Consider the following 24,929-nt stretch of genomic DNA (forward strand, 5'->3'; position numbering starts at 1 on the left):
ATATTGAATTCCATCAGACTGGTACACAGCTGACAAACCTATATTGGACGAGACATTTGCAGTCTCATAAAGGTTTTGTAGCTTTGTACGAGCTCGAGTATTCTAGTCAGCAATCTATTTTCACACGCCAAGTTTTGTTTTTATTTTGCTGGGGGACTTTGGATTCTTTCATGTGAGAAAGCTATCCAGCTAGCTTAAGGAACGTCGGTGGTTCTATTCAGATTGCACCTCAAGTCTTCCTCCACCAGTAAAGCTGGAACGTTGCCAAATGACCTATACTGTGCCGGTGTGACGTAAAACCGAATCAAAAAAAAAGAGACAAAATTTGTATTTTGCTACTTAAATTACAGTATGAATTTCTTTGGAATCTAAAAATGAATAAGAGGCTAGACAGTGGTGATTTGGGTTGGGGGATTGTGGCAGATATCCAATGGTAACTGCTAAAAGAGTAACTATTAGATATTGGTGTAGAATATTAAAGATGGACAAACAAAGATATGTAAAAAAAAACCATACAATATGATGAAATGTTTTGATAACAATGGCCAAAAAAGTTGGGTTACATATGTTAAAAATTTGCTTACGAGAAATGGACTTAGGCAAATTTGGTTTGATCAGAGTGTACCCAATGAAAAGTTATTCATTCAAACTTGGCATTCTAATGTGGGAAATAGTTCTTAACTGTCATTGTATGCAAATTATAAGTTAACTTTTGAACATGTAATATATCTGGATTGTGTAACAATTAAAAAAATTTAGAAATGCATTGGGTAAATTAAGGACCTCTCCACATGACTAAGAAATAGAAAGAGGGAGGTATTCTGACACTGAAAGAAATCAAAGAAAGAAGACTTAAAAATGTCCCCCTGGTGTCAAATTTTAACCAAATACGTTTTAATGCTAACAGGTATACATTTCGTACATTCGGTTTCTACAAACATAATGATAATAACAATAATTAGATGAAGAATCTTTATTTTGTAAATTAATTCTCAAAAGAGTCATGTACAAGCATTCATAATATATACAATTACATGTATGCATAAGTAAATTACTAATTACATAGCAAGATGACGTGACTGCAAGTATTTCTTTTCTTTCATTATTTATGGTTACCATTGAATAAATATTTCTTTTACAAGTTATTTACTTTTTAAGAGATTCTACATACAAATATATAATTGTAAGAATTTATTCATGTGTCAATAATACTTGCAATCTCGGTAGAGACAGTGTCAGCATCTATTACATTATATCCATATAGTTCGAGACAAATGTTGTTACTATGAATAATATAAGTATATAGATAATGTTCTGCAATTTATGCGAACTTTTACCCGATATATTGGAATAAACTAAGAATTAAATCACTACTTATTTACATGTTTAGTTTCTTAGAATATGTTACATCGGAATACCGTATCCGATTTGTGTATTCTTACTACTGTGTTCGAAGTTTGCCGGAAATGGCCGAGAAAATGCAATTTTCAATATAAAGCCTGCAATATATATTTTTTTAAATAATATTTATAAGATTGCAGTAACTTTACCCAATATTTTATAATTCTTACATATCATGTCACAAACAATGGCTATTTCTATTTCTTATGACTAACTATTAAACCATATTTCAACGTTATAACAAAGAATCGAACTTAAAACAGAGTTAAATAGCTGGTATAATATTTTAAGATTTAAATGGTACCTTTTTTAAATTAAAATGTTAAATATTCAATGCCTTCGTAGCTAACTGCTCTCAATAAAAAGTACCTTTTAAGTTAGAAATAACATGGGGGTAATTAAAATCATTAACAACATCCAGTTTTACATCATACACAAATCTTCATTTAGCAGTAACCCGACACGTTTACAAAAGCAACCACATTGGTCTTGTCTGTATTAAGTTCTAAGCTCCATGTAATAGAAAGAGCATCGAAACACGAGGCTATCCGACTTGTACGAGGGGGCGTAAAGTATTAATCAGATTGCAGAGTGTTTTGATGATCTTTCTCTTTTGTATCATAGTCAAACATAAAAACACGTTCCTTGTTGTCATAAAATGACACCCCAGAAAAAAGTAACCAATGATCGCTATCCCTATCCCCTTCTCTGTCGTTACAGTAAGTAAACCACAGCAAATATGAGCCAATCAACGGGCGGGTATGCTCTAGAGTGTGGGAAACTTCTGCACTGTGCATGTACATGTATATACGATTTAACTCTGTCACATTTTCAACAGAAAGGTCCCCAAACTATGATACAATTACAATGTATGTCGAAGCTCATAAGCATATCCTTAAAATAATCAAATCATTATTAATATGTAAAAGCATAAGTAGAATATCATCACTTTAAACAACACTAATTATATTCAACATCATCAATAAACAAAGAAATTCAAATCATCGAATATTACCAGCCTGGACGTTTTTCTAAACGCACATGCAAAAAATTACAAAAATTAACAACACAATGCTTTATAAAACAGTTTACCTTGTAATACCTATCTTTGACAATTCTACTATATACATAATACTGTACAAATACAAATAAATTCATTGCAAATAAAACATTAATATAATGTTTATAGCAAAAACATATATATATACATAAATATGAAATTAAGATCTAAATGGAATGAAAAAAATATCAACACTTTTTCCTGAAATGTCTTAAATTACTGAGGAAATAGCATGTTGCACAAAAATAAAATACTTAAATATGATATCAAAACTACATCATCAAGATATTATTGTGATATCGATACTACATCACCAAGATATGATTGTGATATTGATACTACATCATCAAGATATTATTGTGATATTGATACTACATCATCAAGATATTATTGTGATATTGATACTACATCATCAAGATATTATTGTGATATTGATACTACATCATCAAGATATTATTGTGATATTGATACTACATCACCAAGATATTATTGTGATATTGATACTACATCATCAAGATATTATTGTGATATTGATATTGCATCATCAAGATGTTCTCTCTTTATTTACAAAATATTAAAATATACCTAATATATTTAAAATTTCAACCCTTTCACATAAGGGTAAAAATCAAAACCATTTTTTGGGAAGTCAACAAAAAAAATTATATGTACAATTTAAAAATAATACATACACTTTATTTAAAATTGACTTTATTTAATAACATATAACAGGATTTTAAAAGGCTCATCACAAATTTTGATTTACAACGATTTATTTAAATGGGAATTCCCATTTCGAAATTTTTTATAAAAACTTTTAAAATAAGGATTAAAAGTTGAATGGGGAATTTAAAAATCAAAATTTGAAAACTTTCTTAAATTAAGGGAATGAAAATACAATTAAAATATTTTTTATAATAAACCCTTCAGGGTTTAATTTTAAATATAAAAACCCCCTAAATTTTTTTTTATATGATATTTTCACAAATATTTTAATTATATAGATAGAATAGAACAAGGCTTATATATATTTACAATAAGGAATTTTCAATTCATTAAATACAATTTAACAAACGTCAATATATAAACATAATTATATGGTCTCAAATTTACAGAAGTTTCAAAAGCCAGCTGTATAAAAATAAACACTTGTTAGATATATACATGTAGAGAATGTGATATTATAAAATCATTTTAATTTTTAAGTAAATACTACTGTTGCATAGTTTTGATGCATGGAAAAAACCTCGTACATTCCTTATTTAATTAAGTTCTTTCTTCACATCATAAGCATTCTTCACAGGACTTTTAACATTTTCTATCAGAGCAGATAAGTGTGTAAGGCTTTAAATGGGATGTTTTATAGAATGAAAACTGGATTGAAAAAAGTGGGTATAATAATGTGTTGTATGAATATTTTAATGCTTTAAATAATTAAAACATTGCTTATTTTATAGAAACAAACAATTTACTAAAGATTTGTACAACAAGTACATAATCATTTTACATATGCATAAATAGTACATACATGTATAATAAAAGTTGAACAGTGTGAGATGAAATAAACATGTTCCAATACGTTCTTCCATGAGTATTTACAATTCAAAACTTTATTTACAACACTAATACTATCACTCTAACAAAAGTAAAAAAGTATACAGCAGCAGGTAATCTCATGTACAGACATTCATAGAATAATATCAATCGTGAATATTAGAAAAAGCGAAACATAAATGAGCATATTTAAATGTATGATGATGACAAAGGTATCACAAAAGAAAAAATTTTAAAAAAATGTTGAGCATAACTCACAAGAAAGTCGGCTTCTTTGAAATGTTTAAATGTTCTCCTGACATATATTTGTTTTCTTGTGTCTTGAAAAACATGAAGATGAGCTTTCGTATGGAACTTATGTACTACATGAGTTTATCTTATCGAAATGGTTGTTCTATTTTGATCGGAACTTCTTATTTGCTTAGCATTTGCTTAACTATTTAAAATGTGCTGTAAAAATGAGAATAAGACAAACGAGTGCAGTTTCTCCATGGTAACAGTGTCCTGTTTTCATTACTATCAATAGTGTTTGTTTATTTTGCTCAAAACAAGCTTTTCTATCAAATAAATCGTCTCTGTGTTGCTGACACTATATTTCGTCCTGAAAAAGTATTTTTCTATATTAAACATCATATTATTATATTATCATATATTATGGTCCATATTATCATATTATATACAATTTGTTATCATAAATATTATCATGAATCCTATCATAACATGAAATTTTATTTCTTATCATATCATATGAAACTTAATCAGATACATATAAACAAAACAATTTATCCTTGATTGTTTTGATTTATATGTATCCAAATTTCTAACATTACCGTTAAACATTAGTCTCACGTTGACATATATATTCATTTATATGTATTATACTAGATGATGTACTATGTGTCAATCTGAATAAATTATCTGCTCTGCTCTGTTCTAGGAATATCATTTTATATATGATATATCATATAATGTTATCATTGCTAATATAATTATAATTATATTAACTTGTCAGGTCAGACCCAGTAGATTAAAATAGATTTAAGCATTCTCTAGCGCTGAACATGTTGTTTCTTAAAGCAGCACGCCTCCAGATTTATGCTTATTTTCATGAAAATTTTGAAATTGAAATTAAACGTAAAATATTGTATAGTAACCAAAAGGAAGCAATTTACACATTATCAATGGCAATAATAACCTACTATAATTACAAAAAGAGGTCAAAATATGCTAAAATGCCCTTACTGCTTTAGTAACGCAGTAGAAATATAGTGTTACAGATAATGAAAAATTCACCATTGATTGCTTATAACATGACTCTTGAATCTTTCTTCTTTTACTAAAATCTTCGTACATTTTTCACCAGTTTGATTTATTGAAATATTTTCACTCATCTGGAGGCATGCTGCTTTAATTAATTCAATTGGAATGATTATATTAATTCATTCAATTAGATCGTTACAATTGTTTACCTCACTACTTTCTGCAGGACTGTCAGGAGGAATGTTATCATCGGTTTTGTTAATGTTTGCTGTCACATGCTTTGATCTTATCTTCGTAATATTCCCGTACTTTTTATTTACAATATGAACTTTTTCTGGAGCTAAATTAGATATAATTTATTTAAATACGCATTATGAAACAAAACACGTTATTCTTTATTTATACACTCTATTTTATTTATTTATTTATTTATTTATTTATTTATTAAATTAATATAAACTAAAGCTATAAATTCTTACTTGTAATTCTTCATATTTGACTGCTGTCACTTTTATCTTAATATATTAACATGTCTACAAATTAACATCAAAACTAATGACAACTACCTTTATTGTTGTTGTTGCTGCTGACGAGTGCATCGTATTGTTTGACAAGTAAATACAGTAGTAGAACTGAAAGTATATCAGTTTAAACTGGTTTAAAAGACAGTATATAACGTGTCTATGAACTCGTATGAGAGAAATAAGATACTGCCCGACTATATTTACAACAGTCAGTAATAGTTTACGATTTATTCTACAACACAACTGACCAAATTATTGTCTTGTCAATAAAATTTTGGCTTTGAATTTTTAACAACGATAAAAAAAGTAATTAAAGATACCCATCGCATATGTCAAATATTTTAAAACAAAATGATCTTACCAATCATACATATCAGCGCAAAAAGCAGTGTATCTTTAACAACGTCATCATATGGGACTGAAAAACATTATAGCGAAATAGTAATGTTAAATTGTATCAAACGAATAATATGTTCCATAATCTAGAACTATAAGAAAAATTCAATTCCTTAAGTACAATAATTCAATTCCTTAATTACTTTGTATAATGACATAATAAATGTTTATTTATTTATATGTTCATCTCTCCTAATTCATTGCAGATTTGCATTCCCGTAATGCAAATTGTGGTCATGATGTCATTAAATTAATACATGAAGCTTATCAACTAAATGTCTAACTCAAGTGTTAACATGCGGGACATAAACTCCTTTATGGCAGTATATTACATCATGTAGTAGTATGGAAATAATGAATGCCTACTTGATATGAGCCGCCGTGTTGGATATGTTGAATTCACACCGTCCACTTGACTGATTACTGTAATATCGTATTGCATGCCAGGTTTAAGGTCTACCAACTGATACCTTATTTTATTTTGAGCATATGGAACAGCCACATATATATCCCTCCTACTAATTCCTGCAGCTGTAGAGTTATAGCTTACATAATAACCTTCAACTTTACTCATTGCGTCGTTTTTGAACCAGATTATTTCCCTCTCAGAATCCAGATCGCCTCCCCGCACTAAGAACTCGTGTAACTCATCAGGTGGTAGCGGTGCTATAATGTAAAATGCCTTCAATATTTATATTAAATAATAATTTCTATGGCTTTACATCAAAATGCAATAAAATATGAATATACAAAAAAGTTTTTAGTTTTACTGTTCCATTTTTTGTGCTTCATTGTCTTTAACAATGGTTACTGTGTTTAATCGGTTGAACATTACCGGCGTCACAAAACGTATCACGAGTCACGGTCACAAAACGGATCACGATTCACAAAACCAAGCCACGAGCCATCAAACGGATAATAAGCCATGGGTCACAACACGGAACAAAGACACGCGCAACAACGCGGATCACGAATAGCGAAACCAAGCCAAAGGACAAAAAACCTATCACGAGTCATGAAACCAAGTCACGGGTCACAAAACGGATCACGGGTTACGAAACCAAGCCACTAGTAACAAAAAAAGCTAAAAAACCAAATTATTTTACTTTCAAATGTAGTATATGTATCGAATATCGCTTTATTGTTTTGGTAATGTATAATATGATATATACATATATGTAAAAATAAACTTACGTAAAATGATCACGACTTCACGTGTGCTGCTCTTAACGCCATTGCTGATTGTAGACACACGCCATGTATATTTTTCTCCGGGAAATGCATCAGATAATGTAACAGAGTACCTTGTGTCATACGCTTCAATCACATTTCCTTTTTCTTCCACCAAAAATTTATCAAAGTGGCAGTTAACTGGAATATACCACTCTAGGGTGACTGTTTTACCAGTTAACGTTGCATTCAATTCTTCAACAGGCTTTGGTGCTGTAAAGAAGAACAGTTTTCTCTTTTTTAAACTTACTTCTGTATAGATCTTCAAAATTGTCATATAATTGTCATATAACTTTGACCGTTTTTACATCCAAACGATATTCAAGTGACCTTTTACATAAGAAACGGACTTGAAAATAGTAAGTTTAGTTTCGTTCTTCATTTAACAAATAAAACATGGCCTTGAGGTCAAGTTTACGGACTGGTTTGTCCGACCGAGGAAGGTATATGGCCCGAGCTCTAATTAATACCAATTTACTTCGAACCCATTACACAGTAAAATCTGAAATAAAAAGGTAAATAGTTTACGCATTGTAAATAATATTATCTTACTTGTCACTCCACTTTTTAACATCTTAACAGGAACTATGACGTCATCGGTATAAAAATACCTAATCATAAAACTGAGACTGATAATGTATTTCTTTCCTGGCATTAAATTCCTAACATCGTGACATTGGCAATCACCTTCGGGATGTAAGTTTGGCATGTCGTTAATAGTTGCATTGCCTGAAGCTCGGTATGTTAGCTGAAATAATATGAGTTTAGCCATGGTGTACTATTACTGATAAGTAAAAGTTTGTTTAATATGGAAAATATGGAATGTTTTATATGTTTCATTGTATCTTCCACCAGAACATTCACCGTTCTATACTGGCAATAGAGTTTCCGGTTTAAAACAATTAGAAGATGTTATTATAAGAAACAATTTCTTAAATACTAATCTGATGCTAAATGGAGATTTCAATGCTAGAACAGGTACTTTATGTGATTTTATTATTGGTACGCAAAATATCCCAGAACTTGATGAATTTAACGATATAGTTGATGGTGATATTGGTACTTTTAGAGCTTCAAATGATACTAAAGTTAATAAGTTTGGGAGAGAGTTAATAGATTTGTGTAAAGTGTTTTCTTGTTATATCATTAACGGAAGATTTGGCAGAAGTACTGGTAGTGATGGTTTCACTTTTGTAAATCAAAATGGATGCAGTACAATAGATTATTATATCCTCACAAAAAGTTTGATGGATAGTGTAAGAAATTTTGAAATCAAAACAAATACAGAAAGTTGTCATTTCCCACTGAAAATCGCAAATATTGCTTAAAAGTTTTAGAAAAAGAAAATGTAATGAAACATTAAATGTTTATTTAGAAAGTAAACGATATTATAGAAATGTATGTAAACATAAAAATTGGTTATATACTAAAAAGTATTTATCTAAAGTAGATTCATGTGTTCATGACCCGCGTAGATTTTGGCGGGAAATAAAAGGTGTACTTATTAAATCTAAAACTGAATCTAGCATATCATTAGATGAATGGTATAATCATTTAAGAGATTTGTTTTCTAGTACTAATACAAATCAGCATAATGAAACCTGTTTAGAAGATGTAGATTTAAACACACATTTTGATGAAATTGAGCAGTTAATATTTAATTCTGATATATCTGATGAAGAGATACTGACAAGTATCAAATCACTTAAACTTAATAAAGCTTCGGGTGGTAATCTTTTGCCGCAGCAACTTGCTTACGGTATTCAATATTTATTACAGTATATTCGTAAATTATTCAATAGACTTTTTACAAAAGGTGAATTTCCAACTAGTTGGGCAATTTCAATTATTATTCCTTCACATAAGAAAGGAAGTTTAAATGATCCCAATAATTATAGGGGCATTGCACTTCTTGGTGTACTTAGTAAAGTGTATATTACAATTGTTACTAAACGGCTTACTTTTTACGCCGAAGCTTTTAATAAACTTTGTGAATCCCAAGCAGGATTCAGAGCCGGATATAGTACTATTGATAACGCATTTGTATTGCAATCTATTGTCTCTAGATATTTAAATATGAAACGTCGATTTTTGTATGTAGCTTTTATAGATTTTCAGAAGGCTTTTGATTCCGTGGACCACGCAATATTATACGATATTTTGAGAAGAGATGGAGTTAAGGGTAAATTATATAATAACAATTCAAAGTATATACTTTTCTGCTAAATCATGTGTACGTTCAAATGGGAATCTTTCAAATATTTTTGAATGTCAAATAGGACTTCGTCAAGGTTGTAGTTTGAGTCCAATTTTGTTTGCTTTGTTTATTAATGAATTGTATATTTTAATGGTGGAAAATGATATCAGAGGTATCCAACTTTTTCCTGATATTGTTGAAGTATTTTTACTTATGTTTGCTGATGATATAGCATTACTTTCAGATACTATTATCGGTCTACAAAAACAACTAAACTTGTTACAACAATTTTGCATTAGTAGTAAACTTGTAGTTAATATTGAGAAAACTAAAGTACTTGTATTTAAAAGAGATGGTCAGTTATCTAGAAGAGAAAAATGGCAGTATAATGGTAACCAATTAGAAATTGTAAGTGGTTTCACATATGTTGGAATATATTTTAGTAACAGATTATCTTTGTACAAAATGGCTGAGGCTATGGCCACTAAAGCGAAAAAAGTACTTTTGTATATGCTCAGTTCATTTCAAAATATTTCTTGTTTACCATATAAATTTTTTTTAAGATTTTTGATTGTAAAGTAGCATCCATAATTTTATATGGATCAGAATTGTGGGGTCTTAAAGACAATAAATGTATAGAAACTATACAATTATATGCTTGTAAACGTTTTTTGAATGTCAATGTTTCTGCTTGTAATGACGCTATTCTTGGCTATCTGGGCAGATACCCAATGTATATATTTGCTGCAAAACGTTGTATTAGATTTTGGTTGAGACTTATAAATCTCCCTAGAGATAGGTATACACGCTTATGTTATGAAATGCTGATGTATTATGACATAATCAGACAAGCCACACAAACACGAACATTTAGTAATTTAATTTATCACATAAACCGCGGCGCAGGAGTGTAATAAAGCCATTTAATAAAAACGATATTACACTAGTGTAATAACACTTTGACGTGACGTCATTTGCGCTATATAGAAACATAGCGATAAAGCGCGCTAATTTTAGCGTTACACTATAAACGCGTCATTGAAAAACTACTCATTTTAACAGTTAACCGTTCTTATTTTTTATATGTGATAAAAAGAATATTATATTCGTGTAGATTCAATACTAAATTTATTGAACTCGTTGAATAAAACAATATTATGCTCGCCAGAGGCTCGCATAATATGATTTTATTCAACTCGTTCAATAAATTTAGTATTAAACTACACTCATTCAATATCCTCTATTAATTGCAAACGTTTCGGCTATATGCCTACATCAGTGCAAAAACATAATAAAATTACCGGAAGCGACGTCATAACGGAACACGCGTTAAACGCGCGAAAAACGTTATGGCGTTTAGCGGCAAAACTATGATAACATGTAGAAACAAATATTTATGCTATAAATAAAGCTGGTACATGAATAAAAATGGATCAACAGTGATACAGATGTCTATTAGACAGTGTTAATAAAAATAAGATAATAGACAAACATATTAATATTCATGTAACCTATTATAAATCAAACAATACTTTATTATTTAGTCCATTTGGAATCATAGTATTTAATTTATGGATCCAAAAAGATTCTTTACATAACCGGTCCATGTTGTTGTCTATAATTTCTATAGGTAAAAATGAAAAATCTGACAATGAACACTTATTATCGTTTGATCCGAAATGGATCGCAACATGTGAAACTGGATTAACGTCACAATTTCTTATATCAAATCTATGTTTATTCATTCTTCATGATACATTTTGATTAGTCTGACCTACGTATTGCTTTTTACAGCCTTTACATGTAATGAGGTAAATTACATTACGCGTAGTACAATTAACATCATTGTGTAAATCAAAAGAACTACCTGTTATGCTGCTATTAAATTGGGAACCAACAATTATATTGTTACAATGTGAACATCTACTGTTGCTATGTATATTTATTATGCAATGAAAGAAAGGGATAATTTCCTTTTTTTTTTTTTTTTTGATGTATTATGTTTTTTTTTTTTTCACACCTCCCTTGAACAGTGATGGTTGGCTAAATCACTGCTCCTGAAAATTTCTTTAAATACAAGTTTTAAAGTGATTTTAAGAGTATGCTTTTGTTATATTAGTGTTACATATAGTGGAGTGAAACTTATATGAAAAAAGTGAAAGATTTCTGAATCAGTTTGATAGTTTAAATTTGGATTATATTGAAATATTGGATCTTTTTTGGATAAACTTTGTGAGATAAGTATACAAACTTTTTGAATCTACTTACTATTGAGAAAGTCCCCCACAAAAGTTGGATTATAAATACTGGATTATATATAAATATAGCAGACACATAATAACTTAGACTATAAAGGTCATATAAATACAGTTAAAGTACAGTTAATTGCTCAAAAGGTGTAAGATTACGCAATATTTGTATCAAAATGAATAAAGGAAAGGAGACAAAACAGAAAACTATGATTGGTGGAAGTGAAAAAGATCAGTGCAGAAAGGCAGTTAAATGTAATCAAAAAAGAGATGGACAGCCTGCAGCAAAAAGAACACACTCAGAAGTAAGCAATTGTAGTACTGAAGAGCTAGGCTACATACACTTACAATTAGAAAAATATGAGTGAGAGTTTAACTGAAGTCAGGGGTGATCTCAAGACATTAATGAAAAAAGAAGACATTGAAAAATCTGATAACAACAACAGTTACAAACATCATGGAAACTCTAGAAAAGAAACTGACTTCATTTATCAATACAAAAATAAAAGAAGAAACAAAAGAATTACAAGATAAAATAGGCAGCTTAGAATTTGAAAATGCAGAGTTAAAATCAAAACTAGATCAGATGAAAACAAAGATGGACCAACACCTGGAAAATTCACAAGAACAAATTGAAAAAAATAAATTAATGGCCCAGGAAGCAAATAAAAGAGCTAATTATAATGAGCAATATAGCAGAAAAAATAATGTTAAAATCTTAAATGTGCCAATAAAGAAAAATGAAACCGAGGATGTCTTGATAACATCTGTACAAAATATACTCGGGAAACATGAGATCACCCTAGAGAAAGAACAAATCATAGAAATTCACAGAATACCAGGAAAAACAGGTGATATTAAACCAGTGCTGATGAAATTGAAAAATAATAATGCAAAAATTGAAATAATGAGAAAACGCAGACCCCTGAAAGATGATGGCCACAGGCTAATTGATGATGTAACACAACTTAACCAGGGTTTAATCAACAGGTTGTCACTTCATCCAGATATTAGAAGTGCCTGGTTTTTTAATGGCAGTGTCTATGGTGCTACAGCAACAGGAAAAAGATACAAATTTGACATTTATGACAACATAAACTCTATAATTAATTGAAAAACAGAACTATAAAATAGAACATAAAACATGTGTACAAGAACTCTCATGTTTATAACAAAAGGAGTTTATAGTAATTATCTTGATACTGACTTGGAAATAAACTTTTCTTGCGTTCAAATGCATTGAATCCCAAGCTGTTATTACAACTACAGATCTCATATAAAATGCTGTTAAGTTATATAATGTTTAATATGCGTACTTCGACTTGAAAAAATATAAATGTTATACATATACTACATGTAAAAGATGATGTCAATCACGTGGTGAATGGTTGTGTGTGGGTCGCTGGCTTGGTGTATTGGTGGGTCAATTCCCTTTAAATTTAATCATAGTTGGCCTGTTGCTGCGCTGGACTGAATGATACGTGCTATACTGCCCTGTGTATATATTATAGGTACACTATACTATCATGTGTACATGTACTATATAATCATGTATTTATGTGCTATGCAATCATTTGAATATGTGCTATACAATCATTTGTATATGTATATTTGGAACTGTATAATCTTTTATGTTTAAGTTGTATACTCATTTATATAATTATGTACTATAAATCATTTACATGTGATGTATAATCATATAATACATTATTGCTTATGTACTGTACACAGTAACCTTTTTTTTTTTTTTTTTTTTTTTTTTTTTTCTCACACAATCTCAAATAAAAATTGGATTATATATACAAAAGTATACAAAAAAAGCTTGGTTCAGGATACAACTATATTATAACCAGTCATCTGTTTATCACACTTATATTATGGAACACCTACAAAATTTAGAATTGATGATATTTATTTAAAAGATGTCTTGGTGTTGCACATAATATCTTATTATAGACTATAGAAGACAATTCTTCGCAATTCTAGTTGCAACATCATTAACTATATAACTTTTTTTTCTTCTTTTTTTTCTCTTTAGTTTTAAATTCATTGTTTAAAGACATTTTAAAATTTTCTTTTAATCAGTGATTAAAGTTCATGTTCATAATTATTAATTTTGGTTCAAAAATTAAAAAGGTGTCATAAAATAAAATATACTAAAAAATGCCTAACTTATATATTCTAACATAATTAACACATGAAATAAAGTATCATTGACTTTCTTAAAAGCTGATTTCATTATCTTGTATGTAAGATTTTTTCTTTATCTTTTCCCCTTTTTTGTATGAGAACTTGTCTTCTGTTCTTTTTTTCCATATGTAATTTTTTGCATAATGGATGTTGTTGGCAAGTTCCTTTTTTCTTTCTTTATTTTTTTCTTAGTTTATTTCATGCTAAACTATATTTTACTTTATTGAGGCCATATTATTTAGAGTTGGTTCACTGGGATTATGTATTAATTTCAGTCAAGTGTAGTTATTTTGTACAATGGATATATAATGATGAATGTATTAAAATAACAATTGTCAATGAGTAATCTTAAGATTTTCCTTATAATTGCCGAGGTTTGAATGATAGCATTAAGAGGCGTGATATTTTTAACTTATTCCATACCAAAAAAGCTGATATACTCTGTTTCTACAAGAAACTCATTTTATTAAAGAAATTGAAAAAAAAAAGTTTACTCCGATTGGGGTGGATTATGTTTTTTTTTAGTCATGGAAGGTCAAATGCTAAGGGTGTAGCCATTTTATGTTAGGAAAAATTTAGGTATTAAAATAAATTCAGTTAAAACTGATGACTCTGGAAATTTTATAATTTTACAAGTATCAGTTGATTCAATAAATTTTCTACTAGTTAATGTTTATGCTCCAAACATTGATAGTCCTAATTTCTTTAAAAATATTTTTGATGTTTTAGATTCTTTTAGTGATAATGATTCATTAATTTTTTGTGGAGACTTTAATCTTGTTCAAATCCAGATTAGATTACCATAATTATAAATCAAAGGTTTCATAATATTAAGGCTAGAAATTTTTTATTAGAAAGCTATTGAAATAAAGACCTAATAGACCCTTTTAGAGAATTACATGGTGATGTCAGAAAATATACATGGAGACGAACTAACCCTATACAACAAGGCAGATTAGATTTTTTTTTCTTGTAAACAAGTAATCTGTATCAGTTTGTACGTGAATGTGACATAGATGTTAGTTATAGATCTGATCATTCTATTATGATATTTAGATTTTTGTTTTGTTCCTGTTAGGGGGGTTTTCATGGAAAAAAAAAAAAAGGGGGTTTATTGCGAAATTTTAACAATGCTCTTTACATGATATTGAGTTCCTGTGATATAATTAAATAAGAAAATAGAAGATGAAATAAAAATTACAATATTGTTTACCAGTTTTATGAAATAGATTATATTTTAGATATACCAAAATACAGGAAAATAGATTTTGTTATTTAATGCTGAACTTTTTTTTGGAGAGGGACACTTTTAATGGAAAATCAGAGGTAAAACTATTTCTTATAGCCCTTGTTTAGGCAAAGGAACAGAAATGTTTATGAAAAAACAAAACTAATGGAAGAAATTATTCATATTGAACAAAATTTAAACAATGTGAAAATAAAAGACAAACTTTTTACATTTACAAAATGAAGTTTGAATGAACTTTAGATGCAAATAAAATTAAGGTGCTATGATCAGCTAGGTCACAGTTGGATTGAAATAGGGAGAAAAACCTTCTAACTAATTTTTTGAATTCTAGAAAAATCACATTGTTTAGCTAAAAACAATTCCTTTCCTTTAGAACTTGATGCACGGAACTTTTATATATGATCAAAAAGATATTTACTTACAGAAACTTTGTTCTTAATTATGAAAATTTGTAAAAAATGTTGTTTTGGACTGATGACTCTGATATTGATAAAAGAATGTAGAGAATTGTGATATTACTATGTTGTCTCAGATCACATCAGCAAAACTCAGAAGGTCTCCTTTCGTAGGGCGATGAAGTCTCTTTTAACATTTAAAAAAATATGAAAAAATCATAAAAAGTCCTGGATGTGATGGATTTACCAGTTAACTTTTTTAAAACAACTTTTGGAACAGAATTGGACATTTTGTTGTGAAAGCTATTAATTATGCATAAATGCTAATTCATTTTCTAGAAATCAGAAAATTAGGAACCATAACATGTATTCCGAAAGAAAAACAGGCCAAAACAATTTCTAAAAAAATTGCGAGACAATATACCTTATTAAAATAGTAGTTATATAAATTAGCTTCAGGTAGTATAGCAAATAGATTAAAAACTGTTTTAGATATTTTAGTGTCCACAAGATCAAAACTGGATTTTGTTAAGAATAAGATATATAAAAAAAATGGTGAAAATTACTAGATTAGATTATATGATATAATGAAATTTACTGAAGATAATAATATGCCAGGTTTAATTATGATGATAGATTTTGAAAAAAGCTTGCATACTTCTGTCTTTTACATTTATTGAAGAAATGTCTTTCGTTATTCTGTTTTGGTCCTATGTTTAGGAAGTGGATATCTCTGTTTTTTATTATAATACTGAAACTTGTGTCATATTAAATGGTTTTTTTTATCCAATTTTTTTTAAAGTTAGACGCGAGTTGTAGGCAAGGCGATCAATTTCACCGTATATTTTCATTTTATGTGCAGAGATATTAGCAGTAAAAATAAGACAATGTAAGGATGTTTAAAGGCATAATTATAGATGGGAAGAATATAAAATTAATCAATTTGCAGATGATACATCACTTTTATTAGATGGTTCAGAAAAATCTCTCCAATACTGCTTTAAAGTTATTAAGTAAGTTTACAGAAATTTCTGGATTAAAGATAAAATTTTGACAAAACTAAGGTTATTTGATAGGCCTCTCTTAAATTATAGTACTAGGTCAATTAAGACAAGATGGAAATTAACTTGGGGTGATATCAGTTCAAATTGTTAGGTTTTAATATTGATGTTGATTTAGAAAAAATGATTGAACTTAAATTTTAATGAAAAACTTCAAAAAGTAAAAAAAAATAGTATCATTCACTGGAAAAAGAGAATATTAACTCCAATTAGGAAAAATTGCTGGTTATTAAGTCAATATTGCTTCCTTTATTTACTCATTGTTTCACAAGCCTACCAAACAACCAAATACTGTATTATTGTGAAAACACTTAATGACTTATTTTATTGATTTCATTTGGGAAGGCAAGGCAAAAATAAAACAATCAGTACTTATTTAAAACATACATAGAAGGTGGTTTTTAAACATGGTTGATATTTATAGTTATATTACATAGTTTATAAGATAAAATGGTTTAAAGATATTGTTTAGTAAATAGCAAAAAGTAAATGTATAAGCTAGTAAACACATTGTTTAATATTGATAAAATTTTTAACACTGGAAAGATGTTTTGTAATTTGATTATTTAGTAAAATAACAAATTCTTTCTGGATTGATGTTTTAAAAGCTTATATTGGTGTTTGTAGATAAACTTTGTATAAGATAATATAAGAGCAAGTATTACATATGCCCACTTTTTTAGCAATCACAACTTTTTAGCAGGAAATAGATATATTTACATTCAGACTTTATATAATAAAAGGAATCAGATTTGTTAAAAGATATTATAATATGAAACAGGGTAACTTTGTAGATTTGATATATTTAGAACAGGTCACAGGTAAAGCTGTGAACTTTTTACAGTATCATAGTTTAAAACAGGCAAAAAAATGTACATGCAAAAAAGTTAAATATTTCTATTAGTAACAAATTTGCTTAATGTTCAATATCCTATAATAAATTGTTATGTTAAACCTATTTTAACTATGAATAACAATAAGAAATATGTTTATGAAATTATAGCTAAAAATTCAGACATCCTACAAGTCAAGAAAGGTGGAACACATGTTTTAAAAGATAATAACATTAATTGGCAGTTTAATATATAGTTATGTTTTCAAATGTTCTAAAAGATTCATATATTCAGTGGTTCCAAAACAAGAATTATTCATAGAACTTTAGCTAGCAAACTCACTTTTGTTTAAAATGGAAAATTGTTGCATAATAAAATGTGTACTTTTTGTAAATGCTGTGAAGAAACACTTTTACATTTATTTTGGGAATGTCAGAGAAATTCAAAGCCATTTCAATACCTTAGAGAAACTTATACATAATTTTGACGATGTTCTTTGTTGTAAATCATTCATATTTAGGTTACAGAAAATTAAAGATTTTAAAATGATGACATATTGTTTCTTAGAATTGAAAGATAGTATTTTATTTGTCTAAGAGAAAACTCTTTTTAGCCTACATGTATTGGTTTTAAAAAAATAGTTTGAAATTAGCATGGAATATCTATAGAAATACACATGTTGACAGATGATGTAAAATAATAGATGGTCAATTATAAGATCCTTAATTGCTTAAACTTACACTTAATATGTTGAAACAAAAACTTTACCTCGTAACAGATTGTTTGTTTATTAATAAGTAGTAATTTTTATTGTGTAAAATATTTTTGGAAAATAGATGGGTTTATTGTATGCATGTTGTTTATATTTATATGCAAAATATATACTGTAGATGTATTTGACAATATTTACATGAAATAAATTATTTTGCAAACATGTATATTGTATATTAACAATGTAAGGTATGATGGAGGATGACCCCGACCCCCTCATACCTATTACGGTGGTAAATAAACGGGCGTTACCCAGATGGGGCCTCGAAAAAAAAAAAAAAAAAAAAAAAAAAAAAAAAAAAAAAAAAAAAAAAAAAAACATCATTGTGTAAATCAAAAGAACTACCTGTTATGCTGCTATTAAATTGGGAACCAACAATTATATTGTTAACAATGTGAACATCTACTGTTGCTATGTATATTTATTATGCAATGAAAGAAAGGGATAATTTCCTTTTTTTTTTTTTTTTTTTTTTTTGATGTATTATGACAGTATTGGATACAAAATTGGGTGACTGATGTACGATTAAACCTATATAAAAATGGATTTGGATACGTATGGGAGGCACAGGTTGCAGCCAATTCTAAATTATCTATATAGTGCAATATGAACAGTGTCTAAAAGACCAGTTTATGCAAAATTGGCAATTAAAGTGCCTAGAAAATGTAAAATTAAATCATTATGTCATGTTTAAGACTACCTTTAAAATTGAAAAATATATTTCTGCTATAGATATTAACAAGTATAGAAAGTGTTTTGCTAGTTTTAGAAGCTCTTCACATTGTTTAATGGTTGAAAAGGGTAGACATTTTAATATTGATAGAGAACATCGTGATTGTATGTATTGTGAATCAATGTTAGAGGACGAATATCATTTTCTTATTGTGTGTTCTTTATTTCTTACTATATACCATTGTATTATTATCAATATCCGAATGTTGAAAAGTTCTACTCTTTGATAACAACTGAAGACGAGTCATTGATACGTAATGTTGCTATGTATATTTATTATGCAATGAAAGAAAGGGATAATTTCCTTAAATGTTTTGAATAATTTATATTCAGATTGCACTTTATAATTGTATTAGAAATTCGTATTGCCAATTTGTATTGTATATTGTATGCACTGTGTATGGGCCGGAGGCCTTTTGTACAATAAAGATATTGAATTGAAATTGAAATTGAAATAATAAGACAAATTATATATAAAAACACTCAGCAATCTGATTAATACTCGTGGGCTACGCCCCATCGTGTGTTTCGATGCTCTTTGTATTATATAAAGTATGTAATTGTTCTTATATTGCTAAGGAGTGTACAGTTTTATAATCGCTAATTAATGCGGTCTATGCTGTTATGAATTATATAATTTTATCACATAATACGCGGCGCAGGAGTGTAATAAAGCCATTTAATAAAAACGATATTACACTAGTGTAATAACACTTTGACGTGACGTCATTTGCGCTGTATATAGAGAATAACATGCTACTGTCTTTTGATATCAATTTTATTAGGCGAGGCTGATATGGGCTAGAAAGGGCGAGGCTTGCCGAGCCCTTTCTGCCCATATCAGCCGAGCCTGATAAAATTGATATCAAAAGACAGTAGCATGTTTTTCTATTTATCATGTAACACATAATAACTGTCAAAATAACAAAATAATCTACTTTTAAATAGCGAATTTCGTTAAAAAGGGGAATTTTTGTTCAAAGAAATAATTCATGAAAACAAATTCCTCCGCCCCTGACACTTAGAATTTGTAATTGGCGGCCATTTTTTCTTTCGACTCGGATAAAAGATATAACAGAATGTAGGCCTAATACGATAACATTCTTACCTTTAATTTAAACATCGATCCAAAAATCCGCTTAGAATCACATAAACTAAACTTTACTGCATTTTTTGTCTTGAATTGTCAAATTCAAAAGTTCACGATAATTTCAATCAAAGAAAAGTCAAATCGGCAATCAAACACAAGCTACACAAACATGCGTCTTATTTTTAAACGAAACAATTTGTTCACTTATTAAATAATAATCCGGCGAAATAAAGTAAACATTTACAAGTTCTCAAAGAAAATCGTCAGCCTGTTTGTTATGATTACATGTATATTATGACGTGAACATCGATGATGTCATTTGCAATATAAATTATGACGTCATTTAGTTGGTGCTAAAACTATTCGCTATCTAATTTATTCGTAATTGAAATCGAAATAATAAATAAATAAATAAATTTCGCATATTGATTGCAGACTTGTAAGGTTATGAGATTACATTGTAGAATTCACATGCTGATGAAAATGCTCGAATATAAGCAATTGAAAAAAGTCCGTTAAAATGGGCGGGGCTAATTTTTGATATCAGGCTACTGACGTGATATCAAAAATAATTATCAGGCAAGTGTTATCGTGCAGTTACCATAGCAGTTGCATGATAAACATAGCGTTAAAGCGCGCTAATGTTAGCGTTACACTACAGGCGCGTCATTGAAAAGTTACTCATTTTAACAGTTTACTGTTCTTATTTTATATATGTGATAAATAGAATATTATATTCGTGTAGATTCAATACTAAATTTATTAAACTCGTTGAATAAAACAATATTATGCTCGCCAGAGGCTCGCATAATATGATTTTATTCAACTCGTTTAATAAATTTAGTATTAAACTACACTCATTCAATATCCTCTATTTATTTTGTAAATGTATTACGAATAAACATAGCTAAAGATACTTCAGCGAACAGGTTTTATAGTATAGCTAGACCTGTTCGCTGAAGGCAACCCCGTATCGAAAGTCAACAAGAACCGTGACATTTTTATGTAATGCTGTAATTCAATAAATGTGCGTGATCTTGACAAAGGCTATTTTAATACAGGTAGTTAGATATATTTGGGACCCTTCAGTCCAATTTTTTGAACACAGAATGTTAGATTGGTGAAATATCGCCTCAAAGTTATCAGCGGCTTCACATTTCATAAAATTCGCCGCCATGGCTGCCCTAATTATCACGTGACCAGCAAGAATTTAGGTTCGGATACCTGTGTATGACATTTGGAGACACGTGACCCAAATGTTATTTTTAATTGAAAACATGTCTTTGCAATTATGAATAACGGTGTATTTATTCAATAACAGACATTGTACCAAAAACATGTTGGATTTATATTGTTTTGAGTGATGATTCATGAATTATTTGTTTGTTTTTATATAAAATCATACACTTACTAAAAATAGTGTACGGTCCGTTACTAAAAATAGATGCTAGAATTTCCAAAACATGAAGTCCCGCGAGATCTCATTTGAAAGCAGACTCCATATTGGTAAACATTCTCTACATATTTCTCTAAAAAATAGTTGGGTACACAATGTCATTGAAGTTTCATTTAAAAATAAAACATGAATTGGTTCAAAATTGATTTGTTTATCAAATGGTATTTTTATTTGACCCAAATTTGATTAATAAGGGTGATTTAAATAGGTTTTTATGTACGACGCACGAACTGTCAAATTCTGGTAGCCTTTGCAAATAGGGTTGACCCATAACTTTACTGTCGCAACGTCAAAATAAAAGCGACATATAAAGTTATGGAAGCCAGAACTAGAATAAATACTAATTAACCTATACGTAACCTATAGAAGCGGTATAACAAAACGTAAATACTAGTATACAAATACCATCATCTTGTGATATTTTGAATAGCAAAAAAATAAACTGTTGCCTACTGAATAAATCTTCTAAATGATAAACGGTTTCAAACAACGCCATGTAAAAGTGTAATGTCAATACATACACAAAGAAGTACATTTACGTATACTATCCCCACCACCCCTGAAACTTATGTCACATTCATATCACGTAAAATGTCGGCTTCACTTTAAACAAAACAAAGATAACCACGTGAAAAATTGGCAAAACAATAACTTTACCTCTATGTGCTTCAAACTGATCTCTGCCCCAATTGCCACACACCATGCCACACGTAAATTGGAATAATGTGCACTAACAGTCAGGTTTGTTACTTGGAAGTTCTCCTCAATATTGGTTGGTATAGTTTGTTTATTAGAATGGATTGGTATATTAGTATCGTTTAATTTGCATTTAAAATCGCCCATAGGATCTCTCACCCACCCTTCTTTACATTTTTCAGCACAAGAACAATCTGATAAGGAAACAAATGGAGAATTATATTTTATATTAGCCCCCAATACACTTCCATATTCAACCAGAAATATGCTCTATTTCTTTTTGGTGTTCTTTTTTATGTTGTTGTTGGTGTTGTTGTTGTTTTGATTTTGGCTTTCTACTTTTTTCTGAAAATACTAAATTTGTATGACTTGTAAATATACGATTCTTTATTTCTAAAATTTCTAAAACCAAATCGGCATATATGTTAGATGTTACACAAGTTTTGAGATATTCTTTCAGCTGTGGTGTGCAAGCACCATTTAAGAGGATAATGGTCATTAAATAGCATAATTGTATTCACATCTTATTTTCAGTATATTCAGCTTTTGTGTCATACCTGATAATCTATCCATTCTAGCAGGACATAGCTTGTTCAGCCGTAAGGTGCAGGGATCTGTCTCGTTTGTCAATATAAACAATTTATGTTTGTAGGGATTACAGTATCTGTATACTATAGCTGCATTTTCCTCTGTAGCCTTTTTAAAGATCTTTATCCGTGCATCCCAGACTTTGCACACAGAAACCATTGTTAACCTGGTCCCTTTTGGACACATCATATCAACACTCGTTTCGTTCCAAGAGCCTTAAATGAAAATTGGTCACCATTGTTCAAAACATTTATAAATTGTCAGTAAATAATAAAATGATTTTGCTGATAAATCAACAATTTATAGAATGTAATGATATCAAGTAGTTTGTATATGTATTTGACAGTAGGACCCTTTCATGTTTTCTTTAATTGTAATTCTCTCTCGTTGGGTTGAATTCGCCCCATTCGTTTTCAACACATAAGAAGAATAATCTTTAATTTTATCCCCAGGAAGACCAACATAAAGGTGGTGTCGGGAGCGTGGAGCCCCTATTATTACAAATGACATTGATTCAGTTTCTTTTCTCTTTATACTACAATAAGGTATAATTCCGTTACAGAGTGCATGTCTCTAGCTTGAGACATAAAGTCTGTATCAGAAATGTACTTACCAGCATCAGTTCTTTGATAATTATTATTTATCTTGAATTGTGCTGCATTCATTATGATGTATTGTCCAATGAACGCTCCAAAAAAGGGTTGAAGTACTTTTGCAAACATACCTGAAATTCTGAAAGTAAAGAAGAGGATGAAATATATATTTTATTACCATTATATACTGTAGAAGGTGATGCTCGTTGATTAATTAAACTTCTTTGAAACAAAATTTATACCTGTAATTAAATTGTCTGAACTGTTGATGAAGAACAGTCAAAACGAAAGTGTGGCAGAGGTTTTTTTAAATAAAAATTAATGAATTTTACTTTCTCGTATTCATTAAGGCAATTGTGGTTGACGGATAAAACGTTACCCTTTATGATGATATCCAGTTAATTAACAAAAAGAAAAGCTTAAGTTTATAAGTTTAATATCCTCCGTGCGAATCTGGGTTTTCCAATTTGTTATATGACACAAGAAATCAATTTCTATCCACCAGGGTAATGCCAAGCTTGACTACGATTGAAAAGAGGTAAAATGGGTTTATATTGTACTATGTATTTTAATACTAACCGAATGAATCAATCAAAGCATTGTTGCAAATCTGATTCTATATTTAGAATATTACAGGCATTAAATCAGAACACCTTGATGATTATTCAGAATAAATTCTTGATCAAAAAGGAAAGTTGCAACTAATCTTTTAAATAATTCATAATTATCTGCCGAAATTGGTTGAAAAGTTGCGATTACTGATATTATCGTGAAAATACACAAACAGACTAAACTCACTGAACCGACTCAAACTAAGCGGCATTTAAACGAACAGAACAAAATCAAAAGTAGCCGAAAAAATCAAAAGTAACCCAATTAAATCAAAACTAACCGAACAAAATCAAAACTAACCAAAAAAATTACTGGAACGACTCAAAACTGAATAGACTTAACACTTATCGACCGTATTTAATCTAACTAAAACAGACTTAAATTTTACTATTTCATGTGTAAATGTTGAATTCTGCTTAAGCCGGTGCTAGGGGGCGTGGACGGTAACTTGCACTATCCAGTACCGTCCATGAACAGGCTCAATCAACCCGAGCCTGCAACATTTTCAATTTTGTCGTGTTGACCTTTCTTTAGGGATTCTGTATTTATCTATTTTAACACTGAACGCACATACTACTAGCCGTACATTTTTCCTGTTTTCATTGCTCCCATAGAATCTATTAACAACTTATTACTTAAAAATTTACATTGGTAAATTGTGCATGTAATATAATTTTATGTGAAACGCGAAAAGTAAACGATATCTTACCTGATCTATTAAATTACAACGATCAGACTATTTTAGTCTGTTTAAGGTATAATTAATTATTGAAAAAATATGCTGGTATATG

General features: G+C 29.3%; 1 protein-coding gene across 1 annotated transcript; it reads right to left on the minus strand.

Annotated features, from left to right (window-relative positions):
* Window positions 1–3,443: 3,443 nt before the first annotated feature.
* Window positions 3,444–24,071, minus strand: LOC132739255 (uncharacterized). The gene is made up of 11 exons (XM_060726921.1): window positions 23,906–24,071; window positions 23,547–23,665; window positions 22,903–23,148; window positions 22,307–22,539; window positions 7,978–8,173; window positions 7,390–7,638; window positions 6,562–6,861; window positions 6,161–6,217; window positions 5,842–5,907; window positions 5,485–5,615; window positions 3,444–4,616 (listed from the first exon to the last, which is right to left on the minus strand). The coding sequence occupies exons 2-11, from the start codon at window positions 23,653–23,655 to the stop codon at window positions 4,605–4,607; spliced, it is 1,599 nt and encodes a 532-aa protein (XP_060582904.1). The 5' UTR covers window positions 23,656–23,665; window positions 23,906–24,071; the 3' UTR covers window positions 3,444–4,604.
* Between the last annotated feature and the right edge of the window lie 858 nt (window positions 24,072–24,929).

Source organism: Ruditapes philippinarum, unplaced genomic scaffold (genome assembly GCF_026571515.1).
Source record: "Ruditapes philippinarum isolate M1 unplaced genomic scaffold, ASM2657151v2 ctg1385_1_1_1_1, whole genome shotgun sequence".
Classification (NCBI taxonomy): domain Eukaryota; kingdom Metazoa; phylum Mollusca; class Bivalvia; order Venerida; family Veneridae; genus Ruditapes; species Ruditapes philippinarum.

Coding starts and splice junctions, on each gene's coding strand:
- LOC132739255 (XM_060726921.1), bottom strand. CDS start 23,655: ATGTTTGCAAAAGTACTTCAACCCTTTTTTGGAGCGTTCATTGGACAA. Junction 22,540..22,902: donor TAGAATGGATAGATTATCAG/GTATGACACAAA, acceptor TTTCCTTATCAG/ATTGTTCTTGTGCTGAAAAA. Junction 8,174..22,306: donor TCAGTTTGAAGCACATAGAG/GTAAAGTTATTG, acceptor ATATTATTTCAG/CTAACATACCGAGCTTCAGG.